Consider the following 15,970-nt stretch of genomic DNA (forward strand, 5'->3'; position numbering starts at 1 on the left):
ACCAGGGAAGCCCATCTATGACTTTTTTAACCTTGACATCTCTAACTTTTTCTTCAGCCTGTTTTCATATTGAGTTAGTTATCAAGTCCTGAATGTTCCTCTGTTTCCTGCCCCCACCCCCACATAGGTCAGGCATCATAACAGCCTCTTGCTGTTATGGCCATAACAGCCTCTTGCCTCCAGTCTCTGGTCTCCCTGTCCCACCTTTCTTGACCTTGCCCCAAGGAGTCTTCCCAACGTGCAGGTTAGGTTAGACCCTCCCCTGCCAAAACCCTCTAAAGGCTTCTCTCTCTCTCTACTTGATATAAAGATTCAACCTCTTTGCCTAGAGTTCAAGGGCATTTAACCATATTCTGTCCCACTACATGCCCTCATCCAGCTCCCATTAATTCTCCCCACACTCTACCCTCCCATCAAGATGGATTATCTACCCTTCCTTGGAATTTCCATAACTCCGTGCATTTGCTCATTTCCCAGACTGTCCTTCCTCCCTCAAAGTCCATGTTTCAAAATCCTATTTATTGGGCTTCCCTGGTGGCGCAGTGGTTGAGAGTCCACCTGCCGATGCAGGGGACACGGGTTCGTGCCCTGGTCCGGGAAGATCCCACATGCCGCGGAGCAGCTGGGCCCGTGAGCCATGGCCACTGAGCCTGCGCGTCCGGAGCCTGTGCTCCGCAACGGGAGAGGCCACAACAGTGAGAGGCCCGCGTTACCGCAAAAAAAAAAAAAAAAAAAAAAAAATCCTATTTATTCTCTGAGGTCCAGCTCAAATTCTACTTTCTTCATGAGTTCTTCTGTGATTTCCCCTGCTTGGAATTAATCAGAGCCATTCCCAGCCCATATAATGCCTTTTCCTCGAGACCCTAGACTTTTAGCTGATGGGAAATTGTCATATTATACTTATTTTACTAGGACAATTTTTATTGCCTTCTGCTTGGAAAATTGTCATAACAAATGTGCAGATCTCCAAGTCTATGATGGAATTGCTGTCTCCCTTTAAATGTGGCACATGCTTCACAAGCATTTAGTGTGGCCATGAAATGATCACTTTTTCATCTACATGCCAATAATTTATTACTTAATTATCTATCCTATCACTCTACATTTTTATTGTGCTGTGATTTTACTTCTTTGTCTTCCCCCTAAGTTGGAAGCTCTGAGGGACAAGGAATGATTTCTTCATCTTGGTATCTCCCTTGCATTCTCTGATGCAGCTTTCAGATAGTAGGTATTTAATATTAAGTTATTCTACTCTCTTGTGATGCAAGGGGGGCAATTATAGCATAGTGGTTAAGGGTGTGGGCTTTGGTGCATGACCTCCTGGATTTGAATCTTTTTAGTCCAATTATTAACCATGTTATCATGGACAAAATACTTAACCTCTCTGTACCTTTTTTCTTCCTCTGTAACATGGGGACACATAATATTATCTTCATCATGAAGTTGATATAGAGATTAGATAACTAAATGCAGGTGAAGTGGTTAGAACAACAGAGAGTGGGTGCTTAGTAAATGTCAGCTATTATTTCAACAGGCTGTTAAAATAGGAAGGACACTGCTGTCTCAATTTTGGCAAAGACATGAAGACAATAGATGCTACATTCCAAAGTGAGTCCATCTTGCAGTGGATAGTTAAGAACTAGTTAAATACCTCGCTGACTTTGAGGGTATGAAGTGAGCAGGAGTTGGAAATTAGAGAGTGATCTTTAAAGATTTTGGAACATGTGATTAGTGTGCTAGGAATCCCACATTCCCATTGCAAAGGGGTGGGGGGTGTGTGTGTGTGGCTGTCTGCCCCTTGGGGCCACAACTGGAAGGTATGGGACTTTTGTGAGAATTAGAAAAAGGTGTCCCCCTTCCCCAGATAAAATCTGTACACTAAGGAGGCCCTGCTGCCCCAGGCCCAATGGAAGGGTCTTCAACAGGATCACTCAAGGAGATTGACATATATTCCCTGCAGCTGAGGGACACTGAAGATTGGTGTCTGACTTTCACCTGAGAAGTTGAAAGGGCAAGAGGGTGGGTGGCTGACTGCTCATAGGTAGGTGGGAGCAATTTTCTCTGAGTTTGTTGGAGCAGAGAAAACTGGCATGGGGTTGAGTCCATGGAGTGGAGGGACATCAGAAGAAAGAGGACACAGGTGAATTGCCAAATTCCTAGATGCTGAAGAAGGAGATGCAAGCCATGGGCTAGAAGAGAGACATATTTCCCCTCAACAAGGAACTGCAGAGGAAAGTATCCCAGTGATGGGAGGAGTTCTCAAAAGAACCCAAACCAAGGGAGAAAGAGTCAGTTTCCGAAACTTGCTAGATACAAACCAGCTTCTAACAACACCAGGCAAGTAAGCTCTTTCCTGTCACTTCTTCCCCTGCCTCCCCCAGCCCTCTCCTTATTCACCACTTCACCTCGACTCCGGAAGTGTCAGGAACCACGGTCATCCAGGTTTATGGGTGGAGGAGGAAGAGGAGAAGCAGAAAGGAGGCCAGTCAGTCCCCTCCCCACCTCCAGGCAGCTGAACTGTAGCAGCTGTAGCTGTGGCTGCATCCTCTCCAGGGAGGTGTTTATTTTAAAGCAAGGTTGGCATGCTTATTATTATACCAAGCTGCGTATATTAAGTACTGACTTGAAACCTCAATACTCACTTCCGAGTCTGACCTCTGCATCCAGAACTGATCATTCAGTCAGCCTCTCTGCCTCAGCACAGCCCAGGAACACAGAATTTCACTAGTTTGGTTGTTTGCCTCTCTTTGTTCTCAAGCAACCTGTAAACTGTAAGAAGGCAGTGATAACTTATTCACCCCATACCACCAGCACCTAGAGCTCATTAGTACATAATGGTCTCCCAGTAAAGATACATTAATGAAAGTAATCTATCTTTTAAAACAAACCAAGATTTTTCCAAAGAGAGGCTATAATTCAAATGTGTCTTTATTTTTTGAGAAATAAATTATTAACAACAGCAGCCATCTGGACCGTGCAGTGCAGCCAAAAGTGCATTTGTCACCGATATGGTCAAGGATGGCCTGGGTGCCCCACAGGGGTTCATGAGAAAAATGCTCTGGCATCTCTCAATCCAAGTGTGTTGTTAGGAGCCTCTTACTTCTTGCTTTGTTTCTTCCCCAGGTTTCTTCAGGAGAAGCATTACCAAAAATGCCGTGTACAAGTGTAAAAACGGGGGCAACTGTGTGATGGACATGTACATGCGAAGGAAGTGCCAAGAGTGTCGACTAAGGAAATGCAAAGAGATGGGAATGTTGGCTGAATGTATGTATACAGGTATTCGCAACAAGCAATTAAATTCCACTAAAAATCTCTTAAGGAGGCAAATGTCAGGTAACTCACATGATTAGAATTGTACGTCACATATTAAAGAAGAGACTTACTAAGCCGTCTAAGTTCTTGAAAAGGGTAATGAACCACTGAAATTGTCGAAACTGTCAGCTAAAGAGCATCTTATGCACCTGAAAGAAACAGCTGTGTTTTGGTGTCCATTGTTGCAATGAATTATACGTGAAGTGAAATGGCATTAACATACAGTCAAAATAACATGTTTTAATAAGCTACAAAGAATGACAGTCTAAATGTTTCCTCCAAATATGATTTAATATCCTTCTTATTTATTGTTTAATCAGCATAAAACTTCACAGTTGTGGGAAAAATTAAGAATGTTCTGTAAGGTGTAACTGCCTCTGGATTGTCTAAATAGAGTTTTAAACCTAGTCATTGTATTAAGACTCCTTTTTCTCTTAGTGCGGCTCTGAACCAATTTGTATAGGTTTACACAGGAAATTAACTACTCCGAGTTTTAATATAATTCGGTCCTTCAATCAGATAAAGAGACACTGTATTAACCGCTGGCTTTGTGAGAAACCATAATCTTCATCAAAATTTGGAATGCATGCTCGTACATAACATATTAATTTTTCATTCTGCAAATTCTACAGACCACTCAGATTCTGAGATATGTCCTATTCCTGCTCAAAACACAAATAGACAAACAAACGTCACCAAGGGGATGAGAACATTCAGAGAGGGAACGCCACATGAAATAAAACCCTTTGGAAGGTGACTCCAGTTCTATTGTTCCCCAACTGCAGGCAACTGGGATGGACCCAAAGAAATAACGCGTGCAGGAGGGGGGTAAAAATAGGTCAGTGTAAATAATCCAGCTCTGGATGGATGAAAATTTTATAGTGCCCGATCACAATCTCTTCTTAGCGTATATGAAACAAGAGACTGCGGTAGGGGCTGTGGCTGGAATCCAATCTTGCAGTGGAAACACTTACTTCGATCCTGGGTGGTTCATGTTCCTCATCACTTAAATATGAACCTATTCCAGCAAAGTCCTGAGGACATTTTTCATGACTCCACCTACAAGAGTCTATAATGTTATTTATGAAAACACAAACTTATCTAGTAACAGATATAAGAGCTTTTGTATGATACTATAAAATAAATGCCCTGGACAAAGAAACTCTTGGAACTTCGTTTCATTAACATTGAGAGAATAAGGAAGTTAAATAGGAACATGGGAGATTGTTCTTCATTATTTTCATAGTGCTGTTTAAGTGTAAATTTATGATGATATTGTATGATTATTCAAAAGGAAATTTCAGTCCCCTGGAGTTATTTTCATCTGTAACTATATTCTTAATAATTTATACAGTTCTGAAAATTAACAGGACTTAAAAATTTTTCCCTGAAAGATGTTGACATCATTTTACTCAACATGTTTACTTTTGTGTTTATTGTGAAATTGGATCTACTTCTTACAGTACAGTTATGTAAACATTGATGGAAAACAATATTAATCCTATGTTTTGAAACACTAGCTTTCAAGGCCCCCTAGGCCAGGAAAAGGGTGAGTGTCATTCACCTTTTTTATTGAATACCTTACATTTGTACAATGCTCTGGTGTTACAAATTCTTTGCAGAAAGCTCATTTTAAAAAATGGGGCTTCCCTGGTGGCGCAGTGGTTGAGAATCCGCCTGCCGATGCAGGGGACACGGGTTCGTGCCCCGGTCCGGGAAGATCCCACATGCCGCGGAGAGGCTGGGCCCGTGAGCCATGGCCGCTGAGCCTGCGCGTCCGGAGCTTGTGCTCTGCAATGGGAGAGGCCACAACAGTGAGAGGCCCGCGTACCACAAAAAAAAAAAAAAAAAAATGACCCAATGATATTTAATCTATAGAAAACTCTGTGGGGTAAATATTATTCTCATTTTACCAAGGAAGAAACTGAGGCTCACAGGAGATACATTTCTTGTTCAAGACCAAGTCTTAAAGTGTAGGGCTAGAATTAGCTCTGTGCTAAATGGCAAAGGAGACCTTTTGAGCCGACCACACCTCAGCCGCCTTGGGACCACACACCCAACAGGACTTTCCTTGGATGGCGAAGACTCTCTGTTTATGTTTTCAGGCTTGTTAACTGACATTCAGTGTAAATCTAAAAGACTGAGGAAAAACGTGAAGCAGCACGCAGATCAGACCATTAATGAAGACAGCGAGGGACGTGACTTGCGACAAGTGACCTCGACAACTAAGTCATGCAGGGTAATGACGGGCCAGTGTGTCCACCATAGCCGGCGGCCACTGAGCTTCTAGGATGTTGTGACTTGGGCGGGGGGCTTTCACACCAGGGCCACAGCCACAGCAGAATTTCTTTTCAACTGTGCATCAAGTGCTTTTTAGTCAAGAGAGTAATACATGCTTCCATGTAAAAATTCAAAGGATAGCAGTTATGTAAACATGGATGAAGTAAAATAAGTGAAAGTTCTCCATCCCCCTGATCCCATTCTCCTCCTGCTTCCCAGAGGTAGCCAGGGGGAATGGTTTGGGGTTTAAAACGAGTGTCGATGACATTTTTTTCCCTGTCGATGAGAAGGGAGGCTCAGACTGGAAAGGATGTGGACTCAATAGGAGTTTGTGGATTAGTCCTTATCAAGGGGTAAAAACAGGGTGAATACACATCTGTAGGTCAATAGAGAAAGGCCCTTCTCCCTGAGGTCACAGATTACTCAAGAAATCCTTTGAGTGACTCAGGACAAAATAGAGGAACAGCATCTTGGATGCTTAGCCAAACATGTTGTGATAATTCTCAGAACCTTTGGAGGAATTTTAATTTGCCATTAGTTGAAAAACCAATAATCCATGATTGATTAAGTCACACCCTTCTCAATATTTATTATACTACTGACAAAGAAAATTTCATCCATGTTTAGTTTTGCAAATATGTTATTTTGTGTTCATTTCAGAAAAAATAATTTTATGTAAAAAGTACAGTTGACCTTTGAACAACTTGGGGGGTAGTTAGGGATGTCCACCCTCGGGCAGTCGAAAATCCACATATAATTTCACAGTCTGGCCCTCCCGTAACCTCAGTTCTGCCCCTGTGAATTCAACCAACCACAGATTCTGGAGTGCAGTAGAACATGTTTAGTAAAAGACATCTGTGTATAAGTGGACCCATGCCGTTCAAACCTTGTGTTGTTCAAGGGTCAGCTGTATTACTTTGTCATAGTGCCTCATCAATAACACTTTGGTAAAGGAAGCAACGAGTTGACACTATTATTCACACTCATCAAAAGATGCTCATCAGGGTGAAAGAGGAGTCTGTGGTCTGAATTGTCCAGATTGATGACTCACTACTTCGGGGGTTGGCAACATTTCTGTAAAGGGCCAGATATTTTAGGCCTTGGCCACATGGTCTCCATGAGAACTACTCAACTCTGCTATGATAGTAGGCCTGATAGGCTTCATATCCTGATTATTATTTATTCACAAGAAATACATGAAAGGAATGTTTTGTTATCCCTGTTTTATAGATAGGAAAATTACCCACTTGGGACAAATTTAGTGAAATGTGATGTGGCTTGCCCAAGTAACTAGAGAAAGCAATTATACATTGTAACAGAGTGCATGCACAGTTTCTGCCATATTTAGGGCTTTTTTTCAGCAATTTCTGCTAGTGGTTTACTCCAGATGAGAGTACACATGGGAAACATGCCTTATAACCAGCTTCCCTGACACCTTTCATTTTTTTGCCAGTGTAGGAGAAAACTGAACTCACCCCAGATCAACAGAATCTTCTTCATTATATTATGGATTCATACAGCAAGCAGAGGATGCCTCAGGAAATAACAAATAAAATTGTATGTATAATATCTGAAAATACATGGGTTTAAAGTTAATATTTTCTGGAGCTTTTACTACCTTGGGGGTCAAATTTATATATGAATATGTTATTTAAAATGATTAGGGCTTAGAATTTAAGTTGTACATTTAAACTTTTTGCAGCATTAAACGAAGAGCAAGAAGTCTCATACCTAGCTTGGTAATAGTAATTGTTCTCTAAGGATCTGAAAAATTTGAGCTGGGTCTTAAAATTTATTATCTAAATATGGTTCTATAGTCTAACAATATTATATTGATTTCTCCTTCTATCTACTTATCGTTTGCTTTTTTCTTAAAATTTAGTTAAAAGAAGAATTCAGTGCAGAAGAAAATTTTCTCATTTTAACTGAAATGGCTACCAGTCATGTACAGATTCTCGTAGAATTCACAAAAAAACTTCCAGGTATTTTTACATGTAGTTACTTTTCTACTACACTGTACAATATTCTTGTGACATTGAGAGGCAGGTCTGTTCATTGTAAAAAGGGAATAATGCCACATCTGCTTTATAGCTTTTTATTTATTTACTTATTTTTTAAATGTTATTTACTTTTTTATTTTTGGCTGCGTTGGGTCTTCGTTACCGTGCGCGGGCTTTCTCTAGCTGTGGCGGTCCTGGGTTACTCTTCCGTGTGGTGCACAGGCTTCTCATTGTGGTGGCTTCTCTTGTTGAGGAGCATAGGCTCTAGGCGCATGGGCTTCAGTAGTTGTGGCACGCGGGCTCAGTAGTTGTGGCGCACAGGTTTAGTTGCTCCATGGCATGTGGGATCTTCCTGGACCAGGGCTTGAACCCGTGTCGCCTGCATTGGCAGGTGGCTTCTTAACCACTGCGCCACCAGGGAATTCCCCCACATCTGCTTTAAATTAATGTGTCTAATTACTATAGACACGAAATATTAAAGCCAGATAGGATATTTTAAATTATTTATAATAATTCTCCAAATTGATAGATTAAAAAATTGAGTCTTATTATTCATTTAATAAACATTTTTGAAATGTACTCTATGCTAAGTACCTAGTAATTACCATCAAGGAGAGTGATTAAATGCTAAAATTAAAAAAAAACCCCAAAAACCATGTATACAAAGCGCTGTTGAACAGAGAGAAAATGATTTCTAATTGTATCTGAGAAAGACAGGGAGGCTTCAGAAAGAATCATATTTGAGTGTAAAAGAAAAAATGATTTTTCCCAGTGGTATGAAAGAGAAGGGGCATTCCCAGTCGAGAGATCTGCTTGTGAGAAGGTAATGAGGCATGAACAAGAATAGGATTATTAGAAATGGAAGAGAAGATTCAGTGTGGCTATAGAATAATGTCTGTGGTGGGCTCCTTGGTTAGACATAAGGCAAGTTGGTACCAGACTGATAAGGATGCCCTGGATGGTGAGAGGTTTTTGGTAGCTTTTTTTTTTTTCTTTCTTTTTGAGAGGAACATAATGAGATTTATGTTATAGATATATGGCTTTATTGGGTTTGTATAAGATGGATTTGAATGGGGAGGGACTGCAGGCAGGGAGGATCAGTTAGTATGCTACTGCACTAGTCCAGGTAGAGGGCTTGAAATAAAGCAATAGCAGTGGGAGAGAGAAGAGGAAACAAAATGAAGAGAGACTCAAAGATTGGTAGGGCTTGCTGAACAAGGATATGTATGGGATGAGGGAGAGGGACTTATCCATAGCCATTTAGATGGTGTCAGTACAGAAAGTGGAATTCAGTGTTCTTGTCGCCCCAGGACCACTCCTCCTCTCCCATTCTTTCAGCCACATTGTCAATGCTCTGTAAGTGAATAGGTTTGTTTCAGTGTTTTTACAATATTTTAGTACATTAGAATCCATGGTCTAGTAGAGTGTAATAAATATCTTGTATAACAGCATAACACTGTAATATTAAATTACAGAAGGTGGCGTCTGATGTAGGATTTTAATTAGGCAGTTTAATTTGCTTTCTTTTGTCAGCATTATGCTATTATTTTATTAAATGTGTCATGGATAGACATAAGCTTATATAAAAGTCATAAGATGTGGGGAGAAAGTTCTTGTTATCATTGAAACATTAATATTCTCTCATTTATTTATTAACAATGAAAGAGAAACTTAATTTGTTATATGCTAATTTGGCTGAAGGCAATCATGATGAGAAAAAAGATTGCACAAGAGTGATTACTGTGGGGAGAGAACTGGGAAAGGGAGAATATGATGTTCTTGGTTGTTTATGGGAAAAGTTTTTTCAGTTCAAATGGTCAGTTGGTATTGAATCAGGAAATAATTGAAGGCGAAAAAGTATCTTACTCATAAGAAGGTGACTTATCTGAAAGCAATTGCAATATCTTACACATTTCTTCGTTTCCAGTGCCTAACCTATTTCCTGAGGGAGAGAAAGAGTACAATGAATACATCTTTAACGAGTAAAGTAGAAGGAAAAATATTTAAATGCAGCAGGAAATAAAAGGCAAGAAAACCTTGAGAAAGAAAAACGTGTCTTTTAACAATCATTATAGAAATGACAACATTATTATATATAGTAATAATAGTGATATATAATACCAATATGAAAGGGTGTTTTGTGAAAGACCCAGCTGAGTCACTCCTTTCAGTAGATCATTGAGCGTAACCTGTGCCAGGCACTGTCCTGGGTGCTGGAGACTCAGCATGGCTCCTGCCCTCAAAGGAGCTCTTAGGTTCTCTAAGGTAGTGACTTTTTGAAGAGTCATAAAAAAAGACTCAAGTTCTCAGAACAGGGGAAGGTTATTCATTATCAACAGGAAAAGAGGTGGTCAATGCAGACCTGCTACTTAGAGAAGATGTTCTGCTGCTCTCATCGATCAAGACTTTGTGACACTGAGGTGAAAATGAGACTTAGGACTGATTTAAGTTTCTAGGTTATATTTTACGAAGAGAAACAAAGGGGCATACCTTCTAAGAGAGTGATTCAGAATCTTGGGTAGTGGGAGACAGGGAGTAGAAATTGAAAAAGCCTGTTCTTTACTCTCATGATCTGATTTTATACTTGGGGGAAAATGCAAATTGTAGAAAGGGACTTAAATATTTGCTTATCAACATAGGGATTGAATTTAGAAGATCAATGGACTTTGGTAAAAAGTCCTACCAGATACTGCTGAACTGAATGAATACGCATTTTCAGAGCTCTAATGGAAAACTGATGAATTCATAAAAGTGCTAACAGAAGATCAAGATGAAAAAAAATTAATTACATGGGACTGAGTGAACTGATGAGGATGATTATAATTTTTGTGGCTTTCTGTTTGAATAAAAAAAAAATAGTCCTACTAGAGACCTTTCCAAACTTCCTTAAAATCATGCCCCAGAGAGCTGGACCATCTCGGAAGGCGGGCTCCGCAGGCAGGAAAAGAAGGAAAATTTCACCCCATTTTTAAAGTTTTGTATACAAAAACCCCAAATAAATTGGTACCCAATGTAAGTAATTCAATCATGCAATTCAAACAATGCAGACATTTATGGACCAGAAAGTTAAAGTCCCCTTCACAGCCATCTGTATCATCTTTATTCTAGGCAACTATTGACAGAAGTCTGGTTTGATTTCTTTCATATATTTTAATCTATACACACATACACATACATAGATTTTTTTTTAAACATGTAAGTGAGATTATATAGTACATATTTGTTTCGGGGTATCTTTTTTTCTTTAACATCTTCCCATATATGTAAATCAGCCTCATGCTTTTAACAGTTACATAGTATTCCATTGTAAAAATGGTAGTTAACATTATTTAAGTATTTGCTGTATGTCAAGAACTGTACTAAGCATTTAATATGATTGCCTCATTAATACTTCTGCCAATCCTAAGGGGTGGGTGCTTTTATAATCCCTATTTTGGAGATGAGGAAACTGAGACACTAAGAGATCGAGTACGTTTCCCAAAACCGCAAAGATAGTAAGCGTCAGAGACAGAATTTTATTCTAGGCAGTCTGATTTTACAGACCTTATTTTATACTGCTCTCCTATGGATCTACCATAATTTATTTAAGTAATCACCATTAATGGACTCTTGCTCTGTTTTCAGTTATTTAATTCATTCATTTATTCATTGAGCAAGTATTTTTGAATGCCTACCATCAAGGTAGTGACTTTTAATCCTTAGCATTACTCTCTTCTCTGAACTCCATTGTTATTTAATGTTTTTCTAGGGCATTTAGACCCTGGTGGCATTAGTTTATCTCTATTTGTGTTTTGTGTGTCTATGTGTCTGTGTGTACATATATATATGCATGTAAATTTGTGTTTGTTTCCCATTCATTCATTTAGTCATTATTAACTTGCTGAAGAGTCATTATTCAACTAACAATTCTTGGATACCTACTATATGCCAGGCACTTGGGATACAAAAGTGAATAAACCAGGCAAAGTCTCTGTCCCCAAGAAGTTTATACTCCAGGAGGGGTGGCAGATAATTAACTAATAAGCAACTAAACTTATAATATCATGTCAGGCAGTAGTAAGTTTTATGAATGAAAATAAAGCAGGTAGGGACTAGTGAGTGCTATTTTAGGTAGGGTCACCTTGAAGCAGAGGCCTGCATGCACGGAGGGAGTGGGGCATGGGGATAGCTGGGGAAGAGCATAAACCCTGAGGCAAAATCAGACTTGTGTGTGTCTGTGTGGCTGGAACACAATAACTGAGGAGGAGGTGATGAAGGAGAAAGTGAGGTCAGAGAGGCCGCTGGGGTCTATAGCATATATGCCTGCATAAGGACTTTGGATTTTCTGGGCAGTGTTATATTTCTTCAGCTCATCAGTTTTTTCCCATATGTCTCTGATTTTCCCTACCCCACATGCGCGGCGCTGAGCTCAGAGCAGATACCTCAGCATGGCCCTGATTGGTTTTTTGGTGGGCAGGCTGGAATGCTACTCATTCTTCACGTTGATTAAAGACTCACGAGTTGGCCAAATATTCATTTAAACCTCTGAATACATGTAAAATGTTTTCTGGCTTGTGGATGCTTCCATTCTGCAGAGTTGATCTTCTCTGACCCTCTCTGATGTGACGAGATATGACTAAAATAATGGCTCAAAGAGAATCTACTTTATCTCCAATATTTCAGCTGAATCAGCCTGTCTTCCATAGTATATAAGTATACATATTCAGTATGGACTTGATATCCTCTTTAGTCTGGACTTGTTAAATAAATCCTGCTCAATGAAGATAAAAGTCAGCTTCTGTTGGGGGGAGTATAATAGATACTTATTGACTCAATTTAACTGCTCAATCTTAAAACAATTACAAAATCACTTTATGGAAAGGTTTTATCCATGGGGATGATGGTGATGATGAAATATTGTTATACAACATTCACAATTTTTGATACTGATTTGATTATCAATCTTCACTCAGGGTTTCAGACATTGGACCATGAAGATCAGATTGCTTTGCTGAAAGGGTCGGCAGTTGAAGCTATGTTTCTCCGTTCCGCTGAGATTTTCAGTAAGAAACTTCCAGCTGGACATGCTGACCTATTGGAAGAGAGAATTCGAAAGAGCGGTAAGTAATTTGGCTAATGGTAAAAAGTTTGTTCCTGCAAGTAAGAATTTGTACATCCCACGAAGGCAGGCCTCTAGCCTACCTTATGCAGTTATATGCCCATTGTGACTAGCATAGAGAATGACACTAAAAAGAATAGATGAGAATTTAGTGACTTGGTTCAAAAATTCTTGTTGTAATAGCAAAATACCAAAAATACTCTTTTCACTGCATTAAGATGAAGGACCAAAGGAGAAATTTTTTAAAGATTGGAATATTAGTCTGATTTTTAAAATAGCATAAAGGAGCTGGGATTATTAAGTCTAGAAAAAGATTCATTTATTCAAAATCCTTAGGTATGAATGACTATGTATCAAACTATTATCCATCTCGATGCAAACCAAAATAAGAAATAATACTAATAGCAACATTTATACATCATTTATTAGGTTTCAGACACTGTTCTGAATACTTAATATGTATTAGTTCATCAAATCCTCACAAAAATCCTATAAGGTCTGGTATTATTCCCATTTTATAGATGAGAAAACTGAGACAGAGAGTGGTTAAATAACTTTTCCAGAGACAGACATGAAGCCTGACTTCAGAAGCCATATATATTAACCACTATACTCTACTGCCTCTCAAGAGATAAAAATGAAATAATGAATGAATAACACAATTTAACTTACTATGGAGGAATACTGTGACAGAGAGGGTATGGAGATGACAATGGATGGTCTTTGTCCTCCAGGAACTCACAGACTAGTGGGGAAGGTGTACAAGCAAGTGATTCTAAATCAATGTGCAGTGTAATAGGGACTATAAGGAATGTGTATGTAAAATGAAATTGAAGCGTAAAGACGTGCCTGCCTTCCTGTGAATCTACTTGGTGAGTCACAAAAGGCATACAAAGTTGACAATTGAACCATGGAGGATGATTAAGAACTTGTCAAGCCACAAAAGTCTGAGAAAGGCATTCCAAGAGATATAGCCATTTTAACATAATAATATAGAAATCGCAGGTGCAAAGATGTGGAGAAATGAGAGAGCATCTGTGTATAGGACTCACAAATACCTTGATACTGCTGGAAAATAATATTTGTGGAGCTGAAAATGTAGTGAGTACTAGATTATTAAGGACGGCAAATGCCACAAAAGTAGCTTTAGTTCTTATCTAATGGGGATTCTTGGTAATATTCTGAGCAAATATGATATGACCATAGCAGTACTGTGGAAGATCTTTCTAGCAGTAATGTGAAGGAAGGTTTGGAGGAATTGAGACAAGAGGCACGTCTGTATTAAGAGACCAGTGCAATAACTAGGTGAGAAAACATGAGGGTCTTGCAGGTTAAAAATATGTAGTGATCAAAAAGAAAAAACCTTGCTTGAGAACATAAGTTTCAGAACTTGTGAAACTGCAAGTTTCAAAAGAGTTCAAGAATGAAGTTTTCCAGAACACAATCTGTATGAATAAAATGCATGCCTCCAGGTCATAATAAGATACTTTACCCAAACTTCAACCACATATTGTGACAATAAAAACCATCCAAATTCACATGCTGCTTCATATTTTATTATGTATAATGATGCTTCCATTTATTAATATTTATGAATTTGCTTCTCCCAGTGGATTTTCAGAACATTGCCTCTTCCCCACACCACAGAAAAACCTGATCTTGCAAGATGACCTTTCAGAATAACTTTTTACTTTTATATAAATATAACACATTCTTATTTCTACTGTACATTTAATTCCAGAATAACATAACATTTCAAAGTTACCCTGTTTAAGCCTACAGAACTCTTTAAAGAACATCATGTGAAATTTCTTTTCTTGTTCTTCAAATTCATACTCTTCTGTTTGCTTTTATCAAATCCCATCATATATACAAAGATACTGTCTCCTGAGACACATTTACTTAGTGAGGGTTACAGGGTTTATTTATATTAATTGAGGCTTCAGAACACATATCTGATACAACCTGTGGCTGAGTTGTCTCTATATAATTCTAGTGCATCAATTTTTTTATTCCTAATGTGGTATTATGCAAAATTCATTTATAAGCTGGAATTTATAATAAATGTAGGAATAATCATATGATACCATAAAACATGATAGAACTGAAAAGGGTTTGCTAACACTGAATGAGTTTACATTGTAGCATTAAGGAAATTAGCAATAACTTCTCACAGACTTAACAGAACAACTTGTTCTATGTTCACTTCAAATACAAATAACCTCTGAAATTTATAGTATTTTTCGGCCTTTTTTGATTCCCCACAACAGACATGAGTGAAATATTCAATTCAGTAGTGTTTATCAGGGTGAAAGTATACCTTGTGATTTTACAATGGTTTGCATCATCTCCTTAGTATTTCCAATGGCCCCTAAATGTGAGTGCTAGGCTCCTATTTTATAGATGGGGAAACAGGCTTCGATAGGCTAGGTGACCTGCCCAAGGTCATACATCAGTAGACTGCCAGGAAGTGAACACAGGTGTTCTACTCAAAGCCTAGTACTATTTCTACACATTGCACCTGTCACTTGCTAAGATATAATATTTGCCCAACTGTCAGCTGGTAGGGAATATTCAGACCCAGTAAGATATGGTTCCTGCCTTTTGGCTGAGTGAGAAAGCATAAGCAGCAGCTAGCAATTTGAAATCGCTTTTGATAAAATGAATAAAGACAATGAGGTCAGAGGAAGGAGAGATGCTTATTAGAGTGATGAAGTTGTAGTAGATAGTAAAATATACTGTACATAGTATATTGTGCTTATTTTTTCTGCTCTTTAAATATATATGATTTTGCTGCTTTAACCTTGGCAACTTGTGCAAAATGAAAACAATAAGAACTAAATTCTCTAATGAAGCCCATATAAGCTGATTATCCGTTCATAGAAAGTCTTTGAAAGAAAGGTTGGAAATGTACAGAAACAAATGACAATATTTATGAGAAAGTTTAATTTAAGAATTAGAATTCTTAGCAACTCTCATGTTGCTTTTTAAAGTTGTCACACAGTGGGCTTCCCTGGTGGCGCAGTGGTTGAGAGTCCGCCTGCCGATGCAGGGGACGCGGGTTCGTGCCCCGGTCCGGGAAGATCCCACGTGCCGCGGACCGGCTGGGCCCGTGAGCCATGGCCGCTGCGCCTGCGCGTCCGGAGCCTGTGCTCCGCAACAGGAGAGGCCACAACAGTGAGAGGCCCGCGTACCGCAAAAAAAAAAAAAAAAAAAAAAAAGTTGTCACACAGTAATTTTGGCATGGACAAATTTGGGAGTCAAATTATAGGAAGAAACC

The 15,970-nt window shown here is 39.0% G+C and overlaps 1 protein-coding gene across 2 annotated transcripts in view; it reads left to right on the top strand.

Moving 5' to 3' along the window:
• The window catches only part of NR1H4 (nuclear receptor subfamily 1 group H member 4), a 75,490-nt gene that overhangs the window by 50,431 nt on the left and 9,089 nt on the right, over nucleotides 1–15,970 (top strand). Inside the window, exons 5-9 of one of the 2 annotated variants that reach the window (XM_059081969.2) lie at nucleotides 3,124–3,264; nucleotides 5,418–5,551; nucleotides 7,051–7,149; nucleotides 7,475–7,574; nucleotides 12,545–12,691. In XM_059081969.2, the coding sequence (XP_058937952.1) occupies nucleotides 3,124–3,264; nucleotides 5,418–5,551; nucleotides 7,051–7,149; nucleotides 7,475–7,574; nucleotides 12,545–12,691 (621 nt within the window). Of the gene's footprint in view, nucleotides 1–3,123; nucleotides 3,277–5,417; nucleotides 5,552–7,050; nucleotides 7,150–7,474; nucleotides 7,575–12,544; nucleotides 12,692–15,970 lie in introns of both variants that reach the window. The other variant, XM_067008322.1, reaches the window with a different exon arrangement.

The sequence above is a fragment of the Kogia breviceps genome, chromosome 12 (assembly GCF_026419965.1).
Source record: "Kogia breviceps isolate mKogBre1 chromosome 12, mKogBre1 haplotype 1, whole genome shotgun sequence".
NCBI lineage: Eukaryota > Metazoa > Chordata > Mammalia > Artiodactyla > Physeteridae > Kogia > Kogia breviceps.